The following is a 22,932-nucleotide window of genomic DNA, read 5'->3' on the forward strand; positions in this document are numbered from 1 at the left end:
TTTTAACGCTCCACAAATTCCTTCCATATTGTGAAGGAATTAGTTGTTTTTTACGTGATTGTTTTTCTTTCGAATTCGGGTACAAAACTCGCAGGATCCTTCTTTTTTGGTCGCATGACACTTGATGAAGAACCAACCAATGCTCGGCGACATGTAAACAATATTTTCAAATGCAATATCCGACGGAGTATTCACATCTTCTCGATTCTTCAGATGCAACAGTCAATCAATTGGTGAATAATTTTTTTTCAGAATAAACTAATGTTCAAAATTAATAAAACCATTAAATATGGTTTGGAAATTCGTCACATGCGTGAACTGTTTTCACTGATCTACGCTATAAATACCTGATGAGCTGCCTAAATAAAGTCGAAACGCATGGCTGCCAGGTGTCTCTCCTGCTTTTTCTTCAATGAAGATTTCAAATCATTACAAAAATTTCAAAACAAAAATAAATTTGATTTTTGAGAATTCAAGTGAGGATATTTGCTCGGTTCTGATGTAGTTTTTGGAACAGCATCGAGTTGAGAATTGCAATTATATGCTATCCAAATATTTTTCAATGGTCTCTACTGTGTGTGCTGAGAGAATAGCATTTGCAGAGAACATGTGTAAGGACATTTGATGAGCAAAATAATAAAAAAAATTCTTAGAAAAAAAAAATTAAAATTACTTTCTTGTGTTGAATTTGTACTTATTTAATTAATAAAATTAATATTTATATTTAATTAATAAAATTAAAAAAAAAATTAAAAAAAATAAAAATTAGAAAAAAATTATTTAATTAATAAAATTTAAGAAAAACAACTAAAAAAACAATTAAGTTCGACCGAGCCGAATTTTTAATACCCTCTAGCATTTGGAAGGAATTTAAAAAAATTTCCAAAAAAATCCGGAAATATACGAGGACTTGGACTGCATAAGTAATTTTTGTCACAGGCTGTAGTACTTATTACAAACTTCGATACGAAATTTAAAAAAAATCGGGCGAATGATGTCGCTAAAAACATCAAAACACTGAATATGCGGAGGAACCGTTATGTGGGGGCTATACGAAGACATAGACCTGCAATTCCGGTGAAGAATGTCGCAAAAATCCTGGGAATACCGAATATCTCCTGGGATTAGCGCTATATGGGTGCAATACTAAAACGTAGATCTATACAGACAGGTCTCTTCCAGGGTGTAAAGTACTGAGTGGAAACTCCAGGTGTGGATTTTCAGATTACTCCATTGAAAAATGTAGCTAAAATCATTTAAATACCCAATATGGGGGGGCGGGCACCATTGCATGGAGGCTATGAGATTTCGTGAACCTATATAGGCAATTCTCTTTCAGGGGGTAAAGTATTCACAGGGAACTACTTGCGTAGAATTTCACACAATGCCATTGAAAAAAGTAGTTAAAAAATATCAAAATACCGAAAATCGGGGGTACCGTTATTAAGCGACTATACGATATCGTGGACCGATACAGCCCATCTTCGAATTTGATCTGCCTGCAGATCTAGCGTTATTACAACAAATGGACGGTCATACCTAAATCGTCTTTAGGTTATATATATACTTTGTTGGGTCTAAAACTATTATTTCGATGAATTACAAACGGAATGACGAACTTAATATACTCTGCATACTTCGTTTCGGATATAGCTGGCATATACCTATATAGAGCGCAGCTTCGAAAAAAGGTGCACGGGCGAACTCGAAAAAAGTACGCAGACAATCAAAAGAGAGCACACATGCAGCCTTTTTCGTCTAAGACTGGGGCGCCGGGAGGTCGATGAGAAAATTTACTTCTTTTGATTAATAACTTAAGTAATGGCTAAGCTATCACGATTTTCATTTGGGAGATCGATAGAATCTTTTGAAAAGTTTCTTCTTGAGCAATACAAATTAAAGAGTCTATTCCACTTGGATCCAATGCTGAACAGTGTTGAGGAACCTTTTGTGTTTTTTTTTTTGGAATTGATCTGGGAGAGAGACATGCATAACCGATTGTTTGCAAAGAGGTCGCCAGAGGTCTGGACATGTTCAAGCTTATTTTATACATACATTTTTTTTGAAAACTCTGAGTGAAACCTTTTATTAAGTTCTACATATATTCTAATGAAAATTTGATTGAAAAATATTAAGTGAGATTCGTCGAACGAATTTTTGAGTTATGCCTCTCTTTAGGTAAATAAGCGACCTGTTCTATTATGTAGTTATTCTTATCCTGTGCTTTGTAATTGGGCGCCACTTTTATTCGTGACAATTGCAGGATAACTTCGTCACATTCGTGATCCTACTATAGGGGCTCTCGACCTTATATAAATTGTTCTGTTAATTCCCCTGCCGGTGTTGAAAATTTGAATCGAAACTCCTTTTCTCACAAATAAAATTTCCCAAAAAAAGCAATACCGTTAAAATACTTTATTTCAAATAAATAATGAAATTTATTTCTGGAATGAATGAATGCATAAAAAAATAAATCAATTAAAAATATGGAATATTTCCAAATCCCAACCGATATGGAATTTTTGTTAAATTTATTTATGAGCATTTAAATCAGGTGTTAAAAATAAATTAAAAAAAAAAAAATAAAAAAGAAGAAAAAAAACGCACATAAAAGAAAGGTGGGCTGCTTTCTTCCGGAAAATAAATTCTCAGAATGTATGGATGTGTAATCGGGTATTAAATAGGAGGGCGAAATCTTAAAATAATAAAAAAAATAATTGGGCGCCAATTTGTTGTTCAAAATAAATTTTTGGGAAAAGTAGGTTGACTTGCAAGGATGAGAAGGGAGTTGGCATCATTGTTTTCTTTTTGGGAGGAAAGTTTAATTTTTTAAATTATTTTATAAATAGTGTCTTAGTGTTTGTGGTCGACTTGCTGGTATGTGTGTGTGTGTGTGTGTGCGAGTCGCCTGGTGTTTTTGGTTTCTTTTGTTTTTATTTGAGTCTTCTTAAACTTAAGAAAATTAATAAAAGGACTAGTAAGGCAAAAGCAAATGAGAGTGAGAAGTAGGTGGAGAGAAGAGAAGAAGGGAGGGGGGTGGTACATTAAGATGTTGGAAAAATCCCCCCATACTTTGGGCCACTGCTAAAACTAAGCAAGACGATTTCCAAGGAATCGAAGAACAAGAAGAAGCACCACCATTCTCTCTTCCAAAGCTGCCAGTAAATGCTGCCGCTGCACTACTTAATGTCGACACTTGTGTAATTTATGATGTACAGCATTAAACATTAATAACAAAAAAATAAATATTTCACAAAACTTTATGTTGAATTCAACGAACACACAGTTACACACACAGAGACACACACATACTCCGAGGCAGCGCCAAACCAAAACACTCAAGTACAAAAATATACATACAGGGTGAGATGAAAAAAAACTGCAATCAACTTCAGACTGGCTGTTATTTCTAAGCTACTCGTCCGACAGCGGTTAAAATTATTCCAGTGACAGCTGATTATGTTGTTTACAAGCGTACCAAAGCATTCCGGTGAGAATTTTCCAGGAAAAAAGTTATTCGGGACGGAATTCAATCGTGATAGTGTGATTTCTTTATATTTGGCTGGAGAAACCCACAAGTGGCTATCGTTAGAGCACTCCAGCATTTAAATGTGAAAAAATCTTTTGTGACTCGCACCATCGCCGTGATACTGGTAGCTTAGCCAGTAGCCCGACGTCATGGAAGTGGACGGAAGAAAACATCAAAACATCAACAGAAATGCTTCGAAAAGTAAAGAAGCGACTTGATCGAAACCCGCATCGCAGTCCGGGCCGAAAAATGGCTCGTGAGCTAAACATATCTCAATATTCCATTTGGCAAATAATGAAAAAAGAGCTCGGGGTAAAGCCAATGAAATTCCAAAAAGTGCAAGAACTTACACCGCATCGGAAAGAAAATAGACCCAAAAGAGCTAAAGAGTTGCTTCGCTTGGCCGAAAGTGGTGAACTGCCGAATTTGAAATTTGGGTTTCTCCGATGAGAAAACATTCGTTGTCCAGCAGTTTGTAAACAACAACAACAAAATGATCGAGTTTACTTGCCAAAGAGGTCAGCTGAAAATTTAAATATTCGGTTGGCCACCAGAACTCAAGCGCCATGGTTGTTGTTTTTGTAGCAGTGGTACATGCAAGTGTTTGCGTTCTAGCTCCAGGTTTAGAAATTCGGCTACTTTAATGGACTGTAGCCAGAGATCTTCTGGAGTGAGTTGGGTAGGTTTGGCTGTGCAATTAAAGAGGTGCAGCCGGGCAGGCGTCACGCACATCTTCATCAATTCGTGCCCAATACGAATTTAGACAACTACACCATTCTGAATATAATTGCGCCAAAAGTACCCTGGTTTGTCTAGGCAACTGACGTTCTTCAGCTGCAATGAGTGGGGGGGGGAAGGGTGGACTCCGAAGACGGCATTTTTATAACTGCTAATAGCATCCGCGACTGCATCGGTATGAATGCCACTCAGACCTGCCTGATAGGCTTCTTGATCCAGATGTTCTCACTTGTAGCATTGGACCTCTCTCTGTAGATCGTGTATGTCCTTCCTGACACGCCTGGGTGGGAGAGATTTATCCACCATATGACGGTTGGAATAACTCTCACGGTAACACCCAAGCAGGTACTGCAACGAAAGCAGGGAAGGACTTTGGTCTCTTCAGGTAGATGGTCCACTGGTGTCACGAGAAGGCACCCTGTCGCAGTTCTCAGGGCAGCGTTCTGGCAGGTCTGGATATGCTTCAACAGCGTAGCACTAGTATTCGCACCCATGGTGATGATGTGTGCCGCTATAATAGCCGATGGTCGTTCTCCGCTCGTATTAATCGACCGTGGCATCACAATAAATGCCGAATATTATCGCGAAAATATTCTGGATGGTGTATTTAAACCTTGGGCACGCAAACATTTTGGCCGCAAACCTTGGACATTCCAACAGGACTCAGCACGCGCCACCCAAGAATGGTTACAAAATGAGGTTCCTCGCTTCACTTTCAGCGCACAATGGACACCAAAATCTCCGGATACCAATCCGTTGGACTATTGTGATGGTGTTGGCACGCCATAAAAGCCGATGGTTGCTCTCCGCTCGTATTAATCGACCGTGACATCAGAATAAATGCCGAATATTATCGCGAAAAATATTCTGGAGGATGTACTAAAGCCTTGGGCACGCAAACATTTTGGCCGCAGATCTTGGACATTCCAACAGGACTCAGCACGCGCCACCCAAGAATGGTTAGAAAATGAGGTTCCTAGCTTCATTTCCAGCTCACAATGGCCACCAAAATCTCCGGATACCAATCCGTTGAACCATTGTGTCTAGAGTTTTTTGGAAAGCAAGGATGGCACTAAAAATACCAAAGTGTCGATCGCCTCAAGCAAGCGTTTCGCCAGGAATGGGCCAAAATACCGCAGGGAAACATTCGGGTAGCGTGTGACGGTTTCATTGGTCGTTTGAAGGCCATCGCACTCAGCACGCGCCACCCAAGAATAGTTACAAAATGAGGTGCCGTGCTTCATTTCCAGCGCAGAATGGCCACCAAGATCTCCGGATACCAATCCGTTGGTGTATTGTGTCTGGAGTATTTTGGAAAGCAAGGTTGGCACAAAAAAAAAAAAAAAAATACCAAAGTGTCGATCAACTCAAGCTTCGCCGGGAATGGACCAAATTCCGCAGAGCAACATTCGGGTAGCGTATGGCGATTTCATTGGCCGTTTGGAGGCCATAATTCGTGCCAAAGGTGATCAATTCGAAGAAATCTAAATTTATTCTAAAGTTTGATGCTATTTCCGAATTTTTTGTTTTCATTCAATAAAATTAAGCCAGTTACAAGCAGTAAGTTCTGCCGGACCGAACTTTGAATACCCTCCACCATTTGGAACGAAATTGGGGTCTATACGACGTGGACCCACATAGGAATTGTTTGTCATAAGCCATTACCATATTCAAATTCGAAACTAGAAATAAACCTTGAATAATGTAGCTAAAATCATCAAAATATCGTATATAGGGAGGTACCGTTATATCGGAGCTGCGCGAAGACCTGGACCAGCATAGACAATTTTCTGTCACAGGCTATAGCAACTATCACGAACGTCAAATACGACATATAAAAAAATTTCGGTGGGTATTGCACCTAAACTCATCAAAAGTACCGAATATAGGGAGGTGGTACTGATATATGGGGCCTATACGAAGACCTCGACCTGCAGAGACAATTTTCTGTCACAGACTGTAGTTCCCATTACGAACTCTAAATACGTAAGTTGAAACAATTCCGGTGTATAATGACGCTAAAATCATCAAAATACCGAATTTTGGGAGATACCGTTATATGAGGGCTATACGAAGACGTGGACCTGCACAGATAATTTTCTGTCATAGGCTGAAGTATTCGTTACGAACTTCAAATACCAAATTTGAAACAATTCCGGTGAATAATGTCGCTAAAATCGCCATCAAAATACTGAATATCGGGAGGTACCGTTATATGGGGTCTATATGAAAACGTAGACCTACATGGGCCATTTACGAACTTATCCTGCCTACTGGAAAAATAAACAGGTGTGCAAAATTTTAGCCTTCTATCTCAATTCGTTCGAAATATAGCGTGATTACAACAGACAGACAGACGGAGAGACGGACATGGCTAAATCGACTTAGAATTTTACGCTGATCAAGAATATATATACTTTGTTGGGTCTGACATGAGTATTTCGAGGAGTTACAAAGGGAATGACAAGTTATGACCTTCACAGACAATCTTCCGCCAAAGGCTGTAGTATCCATTACGAACTTCAAATACCAAATTTGAAACAATTCCACCTCCATAGTATAGTGGAGGGTATAAAAATGTAAAAATTATGGCGTTTGACTTTGTTGCAGTTGTTTCATCTCACCCTGTACATACAGAAAACAACAACAGCGAAAGGAGCGAAAGAGCGACGGCGTAATGTTCACTGGGAAACCACAGAATTCTGGCAGCACGTAAATGAAGCATGCCACACGCTTTTGCTGTTGCTGCCACAGAGTCACTGCTGGCTGTTCGGTTTCTGCAACGTACGGTACGCTTCGTACGTTCCTACGTTCATTCACTTAGGAGCAGAGTATAAATTTTGTCGATGGCTGATGCCAATGTTCTTGTTTATGAGTTCTCTGAGTGTGTGTGTGTGTGTGTGTGCTGTACTGAGCTGTGTCTCTGTCTCTGTGTGTGAGTGGCCGCGTATTGTGAAACGAACGCACATTGAAAACCGAATAAAAAAGAAATAAATTTAATTAAATTAAATAAATTATTAAAATGCATAAATTTCTTACGCAAGGCGTAAGCTTTTGTGTGTGCGTGCGTGTGTGTGTGTGAGTGAGCATTTTTTTTTTTTTGTGAATGTTCAAAAGCGCGCGTGTATTCATAAATTTATTATTTATGAGACGACAGAAGGAGGAAGGCATTGCTGCCGTCGCTCTTCGTTTCTGTTCTGTTTTTTTGTTGGTATGGATTGTTTGTTGTCGCTTGGGTTGGCTGGTATGAGTTGTCGGGCCACAGAGCCTTCCAAACAACCCACTTCTGGCTTTTTGGTTCACTACAACCAGCAATTATTCGATGGATAATTATTTACTTTAGTTACTCTCGACAAAGATGGCCAGTTGGTTGGACAGACTATCACCTCGTCGTCTGGCGTTTCGTCATTTATTTATTCAAACTGTCATTTATCCTTTGCTGTTTGAAGCCGTCGCTCGCTCACTTACTCACTCTCTGGCCTGCCTCATTTACATTTTAATAATAAGCGCCAACAATCATCAGCGAACATTTTCCTCTGAAGTTAGCAACAAAAAAATTTTTTTGGGAGAGCAAGTGGTGAGTGGAGTGTGAGAGGATGCTCCCTGGCAGCGAGCGTTGGAGTGCGTGTGATAGGGTGGGTTTTTTTTGACATAATTAATTATTTAAAATAAATATAACTAAATAAGAGAAATCATAAAATATTTCGCTCTTGTTTCGAAAATTTGCCACAAGGCAAGGAGGGAAATTAAAGGACAAAGAATAATTTTGGAATTTTGATTTGCCTTTGTTTGGAAATGACCAGAAGACAAGGACAATTAAAGGCAGCAGAAACAGGACCTGGAGAGGGATGGAGAATTTTCTCACAAGATCTCTTAAAAAAGCAAATCATTTTCGAAAAGTAATGAAAACTGTAATTGGGCGCCACTATTATTTTGGGGCTAGACAAAAATTGACATTTTTAATCCGAACAAGTAAAAAAGCTGTAATTTCGGCAGGGGTGAATTTTGAATACCTTCCACCATTTGAAACAATTTTGGGTAATTTTCAAAAAAAAAAAAAAAATAAATAAATAAATAAATAAAAAAAAAATAAAATAAAAATAAAAAAATAAATAAATAGTTAAATAAAATAAAAAATAAATAAATAAATAAATAAAATAAAATATAAAATAAAATTAAAATAATAATTAAAATAAAAAAAATAAAATAAAAATAAAAAAAAATAAAAATAAATAAATAAAAAAATTAATAAAATAAATTCAAAAAAATTAAATTAAATTCCGTCTGTAAAAATCCTTAAAATACCGAATTTAGCCGTTATATTAGGGCCTATACGACGAAGTGGGCCTGCATAGGCATATTTTGTCATAAGCCATTAGAATATTCAAATGCGAAACTTAAAAAAAATAGATAAAATCGTATATCGGGAGGTACCATTATATGGCTGCTATTCGAAGACGTGGACCTGCACAGACAATTTTCTGTTTTAGGTTCTACTATCCGTTACGAACTTCAAATACCAAAATTGAACCAATTCCGGTGAATAATGTCGCTAAAATCATCAAAATATTGAATATCGTGTGACACCGTTATATGGGGGCTATACGAAAACGTGGAACGGCACAGACAATTTTCTGTCTTAGGCTGTAGTAGCCGTTACGAACTTTAAATACCAAATTTGAAACAATTCCGGTGAAAAATGTCGCCAAAAGTCATCAAAATACCGAATTTCGGGAGGTACCGTTATATGGGAGCTATACGAAGACGTGGACCTGCACAGAAAAATTTCTGTCATAGGCTGTAGTATCCATTACGAACTTCAAATACCAAATTTAAAACGATTCCGGTGAATAATTTCGCTAAAATCATCAAAGTACCGAATATAAGGGGGTAGCGTCAAATGGGGGCTATACGAAGACGTGGACCTGCAGAGGCAATTTTCTGTCATCGGATGTAGTATCCATTCCGAACTTCAAATACCAAATTTGAAAAAGATCTGGCGAATAATTCCACTAAAATCATCAAAATACCGAAAATGGGGAGGTTACGTTATATGGGGGCTATACGAAGACGTGGACCTGAATAAACAATTTTCTGTCCTAGGCTTAAGTATTCACTACGAACTTCAAATACTAAATTTGAACAAATTGCGGTGAATAATGTCGCTAAAATCATCAAAGTACCGAAAATGGGGTGGTGCCGTTATATGGTGGCTATACGAAGACGTGGGCCTGCATAGACAATTTTCTGTCCTAGGCTTTAGTATCCATTACGAAATTCAAATACCAAATTTGAAACGACTCCGGTGAATAATGTCGCTAAAATCATCAAAATACCGAATATCGGGAGGTACGTTATATGGGGGCTATACGAAGACGTTGACCTGCACAGACAAATTTCTGTCTTAGGCTGTAGTATTCATTGCGAATTGCAAATACCAAATTTGAAACAATTCCGGTGAATAATGTCGCTGTTGTGTGTTTTTTTTTCAAATTCCGATCTTTTGTGGGGGAGGTACCAGAAAAAGTGAACCGATAGGGCCCATCTTCGAAGTCGATATAAGTTCGACAAAAATATTATGATGTTTCAAGTTTGGGCAAAATCAGATACTCCCTTGGAGAGTTATCGTGCGCACAACCAGCCAGACAGACAGACGGACGAATGGACGGACATCGCTAAATCAACTCCAAATGTCCCGAAACGAATTTCATGGCACTTCTAATTTTTATAACTATTTTTTTTTTCATTTTTACGTCTACATCGGTCTAATATCGAATACCTTCCTTTTTATTTTCAGAATTCAAAGCATCTACTCCCTATTCTATCCCACTAAATGACCTCCCATAAAATGCCCCCTGGCAAATTGGGAATAGAAAACTGAGATATATAACCCCACCCAATAAAAGGATGGATTTTACAAAAGATATTTTAGATTTTACCCTAAAAGTAGAACGTGGCGAAATGGATCTCGGTGAGAGTACGAAACCCATGATGCCAGAGGCAAATGATTTCAATATGTTCAGTGAGCCGTCTAACTGTCCAGAACAACAGCAAGTAGAAGAACAACAAGCGCAGGCTACACAATCAGAGACAAATGATAAAACAAATACAAAAACAACAACTACAAATGAAACAGAAACCACAACAGCAACAACAACAATGAAAACTCCTCCCGAAGTAATGGCAAAACCCACAACACCCCAACTAATTGAGAGTGTGGCCACACAGGAGAGCAGTGTTAAGCCAACCATGAGTGGTGATATATCACCCCCACCCAGACCCCTGACTTCCAGTGAGGTGGTGGGTTTCACAAATGCAATTGAGGATCCTGAAATGCAACTGGATGCCACGGTGGCATTGAACAAATCACGATCATTGCCAGCCTCTCCCAACCACTTGGCCCCTACCCACTTAGGGGAGCTGTTTGGTTTTGCAGCCATGAAGTCATTGGATGCTCCCACCACCAAAATTCCCGATACCCTTGAGGAGAGGCTGCTCACAAACCTAATACCCAAAGTATTGCCCAAGGCTGCAAGCAAAGCCTTGCCAGAACCTGGCCGCAACAATCAACAATTCTGCCTGCGCTGGAATAACTATCAAAGCAACCTGACCAATGTCTTCGATGAGCTGCTGCAAAATGAATCATTTGTGGATGTCACCCTGGCCTGTGAGGGCCACTCCATAAAGGCCCATAAAATGATTTTATCCGCCTGTTCGCCATATTTCCAAGCCTTGTTCTATGACAACCCCTGTCAACATCCCATTGTCATTATGCGTGATGTGCGATGGCAGGAGCTTAAGGCCTTGATGGAGTTCATGTACAAGGGTGAGATAAATGTTAGTCAGGATCAAATCAATCCTCTACTAAAGGTGGCCGAAATGTTGAAAATTCGAGGTTTGGCCGAGGTTAGCAGTACGCAGGGAATGGGTTCCCAGGTATTGCCCGGACATCGTCCCATGTATCAGGAGGATGAAGAGGAGGAGGAGGAGCAGGACGACGATGAGGGAAATAATAATGATGATCAGGATGCTTCGCCGAATGCCAAGCGAAGAAAAATCCAGGTGTCACAGAGAATGGCCACAGCACCTGTGGAAGAAGTTATGAATATGGCGGAGCAGAGAATGCGTAAACGTTCTCGCGATGGTTTTTTTGTGCAGGATGGTAGGATGACACCCAAGAGTCCGGGGAATAATAATAATAACAATAATACACGAAATCTAGGGGATTTATCTGGGCCACAGCTAAAGGACAAGGAAAGTTGTGGGGTTTCACCACCCGTCAATCCCGGCTCTATAACCACTTCGACCATTGTACGCAATCCCTTTGCTTCCCCCAATCCTTTGGGCACCACAACGCCCCTGGATGATACAACAGCCTTAAATGCATCTTCCTCCTCCACCTCCTCCTGCAGAGAGGGAGCGGGCTCAGCTTCTGGCTCCCACTTAAATTCAGCTCAAACTGCGTCCCCCTCCATTGCTGCTTCCTCCAACACAAATCCCGTAGCCTTACAGTATCGTCCATCAGGCGAGCGTAGCTGTTCCCCGCCCCTGATGACCCCCACACATGTTGGCAGTAGATCTGCCAGTGTTGGTGGTAACACCGCCACACCCTCCTCCTTGCCCTCGCCCTCAAGTAATTCCTCGGGACCACCACCACCGCCGCCCATTTCAATACATCCCCATCCGGCAGCAGCTGCAGTGGCCGCTGCCGCCCTGGCAAATCCTCATCATCCGCATCACCATGCCGCCGCAGCGGCTCAACAATTGGCCGCCCAACATCAGCAACTGCAGGCCGCTGCCCATTCCCATGCCATGGCCAGTGCCTTGGGGGCCTCATTGGCAGCGGCAGCAGCAGGAGCTTCCACAACAGCCAGTAATCCCGCAGGAGCCAGTTCTTCACATCACGATGATATGGAAATTAAACCGGAAATAGCCGAAATGATAAGAGAAGAGGAGAGGGTAAGTCTTGAAAGAAATAAAATATTTTTAAAATTATCTATGAATTGCCAGTTTAACTGTTATACGACTTTCAATTATCTCCGGCAGTTAGCCAACTTATTTAAATCACAGCGTTTAAATAATATTTAATAATGTTAGCGTGGTAGATATTATTATTATTATTATTTTTTTTTGCTATTTGTTTTTCTCGTCGCCTTCGTTTTCTATTTTTTTTTTCTTTAATAATTTAAACAAATATTTACCCAAAGTTGATGATTGTTGCATGTTGTTCTCCAGTCTTCATAGCTAGAGTGAAGTGAAGTGATTTAGACGAAGTTGTCTGGCGTCGCTCAAATGTGTGGATTCCCCACACACACATATACATGTCGTTGTGTGTGTGTTTCTGAACTTATTAGCCTATTAGAGAAACAAACTGAGAGACAGACATACAATGACTGCTTTAAGTAATTTTGTCATTAACTTGAAATTATTACCACATACTCCCTCCCTCTCTAACGCAGTCCCTGCATGCTACAATGCTAACTAACGACACCGGCATGGAAACTCCAAAGCGTAACGCATTTATTGCCACGCCAAAAGTGGGGTGCCTTAACGATTGTTTTTTTTTTTCTAAAATGTAGTCATATTAACAGACCTACAACCATAAAAAGTTATAAAGAAATAATGTTAGAAAAATATATGTGTGTGTTTTTTTCTGTGAAAATTGTTAAACAATTTATAAAACTACAATGGATTAATTGACGGAAGACAATAAACAAATAAGCATTGTAATTAAAGCTGGATGGGACTTGACCTAGGATTCAGTATTAAGATGACTTGAATATTAATACATATGTGACCTGATATGGGTCTACTTCCCACAGAATACATATTGGAGGACTTCCAATGATTGGAAATATTTAAAAATGAGTTTTTTGCTTTGTATAACAGTTATAGAAAACTGTTATACACAGTTCAAACTGTTATACATGACTCGTAGATCGAATACGTGTCCAAAATACACTTTCCTCTTTTGTATAACAGTTATAGGAAACTGTTATACACAGTTAAAACTGTTATAAAGACCTCTCATTTAACCCGCCAATGAGATGTATTGTGAAAAGTGTGGTTTTTAGTGGGTATAACAGTTATGGAAAACTGTTATACACAATTCAAACTGTTATACATATATGCATCATAACTTGGATACGTGTCCAAAATACGCTTTCCTCTTTTGTATAACAGTTACAGGAAACTGTTATAACGACATCTCAATTAACTCATTGATTGGAAATATTAGAAAGGTGTGGTTTTTAGTGTGTATAACAGTTATGGAAAACTGTTATACACAGTTCAAACTGCTATATATGCGTCATACCTTGAATATGTGTTCAAAATAAGCTTTCCTCCTTTGTATAATAGTTATAGAAAACTGGTATACACAGTTAAAACTGTTATAACGAACTCTCATTTAACCCGCCGATTGGAAATATGTGAAAGGTGTGGTTTTTAGTTTGTATAACAGTTATAGAAAACTGTTATACACAGCTCAAACTGTTATACATGACTCGTAGATCGAATACATGTAAAAATACATTTTCCTCCTTTGTATAACAGTTATAGAAAACTGTTATACACAGTTAAAACTGTTGTAACGACCTCTAATTTAATCCGCCGATTGGAAATATGTGAAAGGTGTGGTTTTTAGTTTGTATAACACTTATATGAAACTGTTATATCCAATTCCAACTGTTATATATGCAACATAGATAAAATATGTGCCGAAAATAATTTTTCTTATTTTGTATAACAGTTATGGGAAAAAATTCTCTACATTTAAAACTGTTATATAGACTGCTCGTTTTACTCGTTGTTGTTCGCTAACAAATATATACGATTCCAACACTGTATAACAGTTATAAATACTAGTTTAATGACAGAAATGTTGGAAAACTATATTTTTAATGCGTATAACAGTTATGGGAAACTGTTATACACAGTCAAATATGTTATGAACGACTTCGTACCCACTGTAGTATTTCCCTTCCTTTATGACCAGAATGTTACAGTGACTTGTAATGGCGTGACATGTCAGTTTTAAATCGGATTTTTCGAGGAAGAGAGGGAAAAACTTTGTTCCCCGTCTTCCGAAGTTTTGGTTACATTATCTGTAAAAGGCCTTTGTATAACAGTTTGAAGTCCCATAATTTTTAGTGCCACCAATTTCTCTCGCTAAATAATACGAAAAAACTTCATTTTACAGCATTATAACGCTTTAAATCAATGTATAACAGTTTGCCGAAAGTGTTATACTTAGTGAAAATTCTTAATATTTCACGTACAATAACGAAACCTAATTTTTTCGACATTTATTTTTAATTTTTAACGATGTATAACAGTTTGTTATAACTGTTATACTGGATTCAATTTATCAATTTTCATTTGTAATGAAGGTTGGTCCTATTTTAGTGGATTTTTACAAATTTTAACGATGTATAACAGTTTGTTATAACTGTTATACTAGATTAAATCAAACAATTTTCATTTTTAATGAAAGTTGGTCCTATTTTGGTGGATATTTAAAAGTTTCTGAGGTCGAATAACAGTTTTTCATAACTGTTATACAAAGTAAATTTGTTATTTTTCATTAAAATAGGTACTTTTTTTGTGATTAAGATTTTTATTATATTCGATTTTTGTTTTTTATATTCAATATTTCTTGTTTCTGATCCCATGCAATATATAACTCTCCAAATTACTATTCCACCAATCACAATAGTTTTTGAATCAAGTTTAAGGTGTTTGCTTGTCTGCCCCTCATTGTAGAATACAGATGTAGACTCAGAGATTTACTCACACATATCTATTTTATTTCCTTTTCATATTCAGATCATTCAAAAATCTCCACATTAAACCACAATTTGACTCCGCCTTCTCTTTTTCAAAACACAGCTACACGTTTATCAAATTAGAATGCACTTCGATTGAGAGATACATCAAGGTTTCAAACTAAAATATTATTGTGAAATACATTTGTTGCTTTTTGTGAAAAGACAATAAAAATTTGCATTGAAAGACAAAACACAAAAAAACAATTTGTTTTTTATTATTTTATGATAATTTCTAATGCATTTTTGTTTTGAATGGATTATTAGAAATAATTTATTGATTAATTAAATGCGCTGTTTACACAACAAGTGTTGAAATATTTTATATGTGGATGCGTAATTAAATAAAATGTATTTATACAATTAAATAAAAAATTATTTACATTTATTTATTGAAAGAAATTAAAACAATACAGCGGAAACTATCTAGAAATTGTTTATCTTCTATACGAACATCATATCCATTTTATAACAGTTTCTATGCCAGCATTACACTTAATTGAAGTGTTATACCTTGAGAAATCACATTATATTGGTGTATAGTCTCTATACTTCGTTTTTAGTAGTTTTAATGAGTGTATAACAGTTTTTCGCAACTGTTATACACTGTGAAATTGCAGAATATTTGAAATTTAGTTGCATAATGGCTGTTATTAGGAAATTTTTGAACTTAAAATTTTAACCTTCTACAATCATGTATAACAGTTTGTCGTAACTGTTATACAGTTTTTAATTGAAAAAATGTTAATAAATTTTAAATTATACCACAAAACTTCATCGTCTAACACTTTTAGTGAGCATATAACAGTTTGCTATAACTGTTATAGTCTATAAAATCCTCATATATTTTAAATTTTTTTATACATATTAGATAATACCACAAAACTACGTCGTCTAACACTTCTAGTGAGTGTATAACAGTTTTTCACAACTGTTATACTCGGAAAAATCCTAATATATTTGATATATAATTATATAATGTATTTTCTAGACCCGAAATTTTAACCTTCCACAACCATGTATAACAGTTTGTCGTAACTGTTATACCGTTTTTAATTGAAAAAATGTTCACAAATATTATATAATACAACAAAATTTCATAGTCTTATACTTGTAGGGAGTGTATAACAGTTTTTCACAACTGTTATACACGGTAAAATCCTAGTATATTGATATTTAATTGCATAATGTCTGTTCTAGCAAACTTTAGCCTTACATATCCATGTATAACAGTTTGCTTTAAATTTTAACTGCAAATTTTTCACCTTTGACCCGAAATTTTAACTGTTATACCGTTTTTAATTGAAAAAATGTTCATAAATGTTATATAATACCACAAAATCTCGTCGACACTTTTAGTGAGTGTATAACAGTTTTTTACAACTGTTATACGCGGCAATATCCTAGAATATATAATATTTAATTACACAATGTGTGTTTTTGACAGTTTTTGGGCTTTTACAAACATGTATAACAGTTTATTATAACTGTTATACTGTTATAAAATGAAAATAAATTGATAAATAATTAAAAATATTATATAAAACCCCAAAACGGCGTCATTTAACACTTTTAGCGAGTGTATAACAGTTTTTCACAACTGTTATACACGTTAAAATCTTAGGATATTTGGTATTTAATTAAATAATCTCTGTGCTACCAAACTTTAACCTTTTGTAACCATGTTAATACCACAAAACTTGGTCGTCTAACACTTTTAGTGAGTGTATAACAGTTTTTCACAACTGTTATACTCGGAAAAATCCTAATATATTTGATATTTAATTACATAATTTCTGACCTAGGAAAATTTAAGCTTTTATGACCATGTATAACAGTTTTCTATAACTGTTATACTGGTTCAAATTGAACAAATTTCAAAATTTCGGATAATGTCATAAAGTGTCACATGGATGTATGAGGTAAGAAGCCATATAAAGATGGGGGTTTTAAAAAATCGGTCATAATTATGCTTAAATCCGCTACATCTGGTAGCCTCTATAATCTCAAAAAAATTCAACAATGTATTTTTACAAAATATATTCCCATTCCTGCCTCCCATTCCATAGAAAGCCAGAAACACTTTGTCTGGCAAGTTTCTTCTCTGCGAACTCATACACCAAACGTCAAACCGAATGCCAAGTGTTTTCCCAACAACAAAAAATGAGCCAACAACCATCTCGGGCAAAAACGACAAGAAGAAAAATCATTGAATAATTTTTCTTACGACACTCTCAACCCAGAACACACACACACTGGGACACACACACATTTCCTTCTCTATGCCATTCTGAAATCCCAGTATTGTATGACAGACGAACTTTTGCGAATTATTTTGTGTGTAGTAAGTAAGTACGTGCGATTGTACGGAATTCACAATTTACGTACGTACGTCTCTTACGATATCCACATTGTCTTGTGGTTGAGACGATGACGTTCTCGTTCGTCTTGGACATGAATGAATGAGTGAATGAATTTTGCTTTTTTGGCGAGGAACGGTGATGACGCCGATAAAGCTCCGATGATGATGATGTCGTTTTGAAGATGACAACAACGCATCGTCGTTGTCGTTGACTTCAAACGGCGATGACACTACAATAATTTCGGGTTGGCATGGCCCCTTCCCCATTTAGCCAGAAAGTCATCAGCGTTGGCAAAGTTTTTCATTCACAAAACCAAAACAAAAAAATTTTTAGTGGACGCATGAATGGATCACTTGGTGCTTGACTGGCTGGCTAGCTGGCTGGCTAGCTGGCTAGGTCAGTAAAGCCACGCGCGCGTAATTTTGTAGTCAATTGTATAGTGGAGGGTGCCTTGGTAATATCCCACACTTATTTTCGGGGGGAAACCAATGTGTGGAATGCCGATTTTCATCAACTAGAGGTGTGATGAGTTTATTTTTGAGAAAGTATTTTCAAATCGAAATTCAAATTGGGATTTGGGAAATTCAAAGGCGAAAGCGGCCCACGTGCCTTCAATGAGAGCAATTCTCTTCACACTCTCAATCAGACCCATAGAAAAACAATGTAATCAGAGAGCATGAAATTTGGGAGTACAAAGAGCTACTCTCAGCCATGCCTTGCTTTAGATAAGAGCTGAGCCAAATAATTTAAAGAGATTTTTTAGAGAAAATTAAAATTGAATTTTTCATTTGAAAAAAAAAAAAACAAAATCCAATTTATTTGAAATTTTTACACCCTCCACCGTAGTATGGAGGGTATATTAAGTTTGTTATTCCGTTTGTAACACCTCGAAATAAAAAATTTAGACCCCACAAGGTATATATAATCTTGATCGGCATATAATTCTATGTCGATTTAGCGATGACCCTCCGTCTGTGTGTCTGCCCGCCCGTCTGTGGAAATCACTCTAGCTTCCGAACGAAATGAAGTAGGTTGATAAAATTTTACTCAAATGTATATTATGTCTGAATGAAGTAGGTTGATAAAATTTTACTCAAATGTGTATTATGTCTGCAGGACTTTTGGTATTGAAAATGGACCATATAGGTCCACGTTTTCGTATAGCCCCCATTTAACGGTACCTCCCGATATTCGGTATTTTGGTGATTTAAGCGACATTATACATCGGAATTGTTTCAAATTTGTTGTTTGAAGTTCGTAATGGATACTACAGCCTAAGACAGAAAATTGTCTGTGCAGGTCCACGTCTTCGTATATAACGGTACCTCCCGATATTCGGTATTTTGATGATTTTAGAGACATTATTCACTGGAAATGTAACAACTTTGGTATTTGAAGTTCGTAATGGATACTACAGCCTATAACAGAAAATTATCTGTGTAGGTCCACGTCTTCGTATAGCCTTCATTTAAGGGTATCTCCCGAAATTCGGTATTTTGATAATTTTAGCGATATTATTCACGGGAATTGTTTCAAATTTTGTATTTGAAGTTCGTAATGGATACTACAGCCTGTGACAGAAAATTGTCTGTGCAGGTCTACGTCTTCGTATAGCCCCCATATAATGGTACCTCCCTATATTCGGTATTTTGATTATTTTATCGACATTGTTTACCGGAATCGTTTCAAACTTCGTAATAATAGTTCGAATTGGGTACTACAGCCTATGACAGAAAATTGTCTGTGCAGGTCCACGTCTTCGTATATAACGGTACCTCCCGATATTCGGTATTTTGATGATTTTAGCGACATTATTCACTGGAAATGTAACAACTTTGGTATTTGAAGTTCGTAATGGATACTACAGCCTATAACAGAAAATTATCTGTGTAGGTCCACGTCTTCGTATAGCCTTCATTTAAGGGTAACTCCCGATATTCGATATTTTTATGATTTAAGCGACATCATTATTCACCGGAATTGTTTCAAATTTGGTATTTGAAGTTCGTAATGGATACTTCAGCCTATGACAGAAAAATGTTTTTGCAGGCCTACGTCTTCGTATAGCCCCCATATAATGGTACCTCCCTATATTCGGTATTTTGATTATTTTATCGACATTGTTTACCGGAATCGTTTCAAACTTCGTAATAATAGTTCGAATTGGGTACTACAGCCTATGACAGAAAATTGTCTGTGCAGGTCCACGTCTTCGCATAGCCCCCATATGACGGTACCTCCCTATATCCGGTATTTTTAAGATTTTAAAAGAATTTTTAAAATATTTTATTGTTTTGAAAATTTCCGAATTTGTTCCAAATGGTGGAGAGTATTGTTATTGAAGCTAGTTTTTTTTTTAAATAAATGAATAATTCGTAGACATTAATTTGATGATTGTTTACCAAATACTAAGAGAAATTGGCCGCTTGCTCAGCATTGCTAATCTAATTTCGTGGGATTTTTATTTTTCAAATTTTAAATGTATTAAATTTATATTTAAACTGAGGTAAAATTACCGGTGAGAGAGTTAAGAAAAAATAGAGTCCCCACTCTTCTCAGTATCCTCTCGTATATCAAAACTGGAAATTACGGTAGTTATAATTGCCTAATGTAAATTGGAATTTTAGATCTAATTTCTAGGAAATCTTATTTTTCACCTGAATATTATTGAAAAAATAAAATAAAAAAATTGCTAAGCAAGCAGATTCTTGAAAGTTACGGAACGCATCAATTATGTTTGTATCTTTCCATTTTTATGAAGCACATTCAAGTTTGCTAAACTACCCCCTCTTCCCTTTGGCCGCCATTCTTAATAACTTATTAAATAAATTACCATAAAAATAATTAAATTTTCTCAATCCATTCCCGAACAACAATTGTTATCATTTCAAAATTCTTGAAATTTCCTGAAGGCTTGTAATTATTTCCAATATTCTTTTCCATTATATATTTTTTCGTTTTGTTGTTGTTGTAGCGGCACAACAATGAGGGTTGTTATTATTAAGCAAATCATGCATATGTAATAATAACTTCGAATTGCACAGTGGCGGGAAACGACACACAGTAATAAGAATAATAATAATAATAATAATAATAATAATAATAATAATAATAATAATAATAATAATAATAATAATAATAATAATAATAATAATAACAAGTAAGCAAAGGCTACAGTCGAGCGGGGCCGACCGTTGAATACCCTACAACACTATAATAAACGATACAGTTTATATAGGCGAGATACTCGAAAGAATTCCACAAGATATTGTGACAAATAATAAAAGAAAACCATCAGGTTTCGTTCTCTAATTTTCGAATAATAGCAACTTAAACTAATTTGCTCATTTCCAATTTATTGGAAGATGTTGCACGTAAATGGTCTTCCTAGATCTGGAACCAATATTTCCCAAAGACCTCTCAGAAGTGGCAAAATATTAACATTTATTATTGGTTTTTGACTGAAACGCATCTATATGAGATACAGACATTTGACTATATTCTTCAACGAAATCGGCGTTAACGAAATAGTCAAAAGTGCGTCTTTCCTGTATTTGTGAATTCTCCAAAAAGTCACTGGAATGGACATTTTCGTATTTTGTCTAAAAAAGTTGGCAAACTATTTCACACATTGAATATTTTTGGATGGCCATCCAAAACTGCTTGGCTTTTGAAATGTCCGGTAACCCCCATTCAAATGTGCGTGAGGATCGGGCGATAATTACGACCTGCAGACAATTTTGCAGTTTTTTGGTCCATTTCAACCCCAAAATATATGGCGATCATCTCCAAAAAGAGTACGTTTCTATTCCGACCCTCATCTTATCTCCATGCAAAATTTCGTAAGGATCGGGCCATAAATGCGATCTGTATATGATATCCTGATATCCTAACTACTTAGTTTTGTTAGCTGTAGAAATATTACCAAATGTTTAATTCAAAATGAAAATATGCCAAAAATATGACAAAATTGAAAAAATATGAGAAAATTTTACAAAATCAATATTTTCATCTTTAGAGAGATATTTTTATGAGATTTTTTTAGACGTTTTTTCTTTCCTGCCAAAAGGCCATTCTAAATTAATGAGAACTGTCGAAATCAGTTCAGCCGTTCTCACATATAAGAGATTTTTCAAGCATATCTTCTTTGATAAACATATATATCGCACATATTTTGCTATATATCCGTTTTGTTGGATGTTAACATCAATGTAGAGATCAGAAGTAACCTTGTCATTGCTTTGTGGTTTCGCCGGGATTTAAAATATTCGCGGTTTAATGAAAAATTTTGAATTTTTTCAACACAAAAGATATGGTCTATTTTACCCGCTAAATATTATCCGAAGGCCACCCAAATTGGCAGGCTTCTTCCCCGCCCTAAACTCTAGCTACATGCGAAATTCCGCGTCGATTGGTCTATAATTGCGACCTGTATAGCTACTGCAAAATCCGACAATTTTTCAGTATTTGGTCCATTTCAACCCCTAAACATTCGGCGATCATCTCCAAAAGAAATAGGGTTCTATTCTGACCTCAGTCCCACCTCCATTCTAAAGTTCGTGAAGATCGGGCCATAATTGCGACCTGTGGAGTGATTACAAATTAACATGGACAGACGGACAGACGGACAGACGGACAGACGGACGGACGGACATACATAGCTAGATCGACTCAGCTCGGCGAGCTAGGAAGATCCATATATACTTTCCTATGTGGGAAATCAATATTTCGAGGTGTTACATAATTTTTGGGCCAATCAAACTTATAATACCCTCAACACATAGTGTTGTAGGGTATAATAATAATAATAATAATAAAATAATAATAATAATAATAATAATAATAATAATAATAATAATAATAATAATAATAATAATAGTAATAATAATAATGATAATAATATAATAATAATATAATAATAATAATAATAATAATAATAATAATAATAATAATAATATAATAATAATAATAATAATAATAATAATAATAATAATAATAATAATAATAATAATAATAATAATAATAATAATAATAATAATAATAATAATAATAATAATAATAATAATAATAATAATAATAATAATAATAATAATAATAATAATAATAATAATAATAATAATAATAATAATAATAATAATAATAATAATAATAATAATAATAATAATAATAATAATAATAATAATAATAATAATAATATAATAATAATAATAATAATAATAATAATAATAATAATAATAATAATAATAATAATAATAATAATAATAATAATAATAATAATAATAATAATAATAATAATAATAATAATAATAGTAATAATAATAATAATAATAATATTAATATTAATAATAATATTAATAATAATAATAATAATAATAATAATAATAATAATAATAATAATAATAATAATAATAATAATAATAATAATAATAATAATAATTATAATAATAATAATAATAATAATAATAATAATAATAAT

General features: G+C 35.5%; 1 protein-coding gene across 2 annotated transcripts in view; it reads left to right on the forward strand.

Moving 5' to 3' along the window:
- Positions 1–22,932, forward strand: part of LOC101899928 (protein bric-a-brac 2) — a 113,814-nt gene that overhangs the window by 9,351 nt on the left and 81,531 nt on the right. For both annotated transcript variants that reach the window (XM_059119500.1, XM_059119501.1), the window contains exon 2: positions 10,065–12,226. In XM_059119500.1, the coding sequence (XP_058975483.1) occupies positions 10,175–12,226 (2,052 nt within the window). In that variant the 5' untranslated portion in view covers positions 10,065–10,174. The remainder of the gene's footprint in view (positions 1–10,064; positions 12,227–22,932) is intronic.

The sequence above is a fragment of the Musca domestica genome, unplaced genomic scaffold (assembly GCF_030504385.1).
Source record: "Musca domestica strain aabys unplaced genomic scaffold, Musca_domestica.polishedcontigs.V.1.1 15, whole genome shotgun sequence".
In the NCBI taxonomy this organism is placed as follows: domain Eukaryota; kingdom Metazoa; phylum Arthropoda; class Insecta; order Diptera; family Muscidae; genus Musca; species Musca domestica.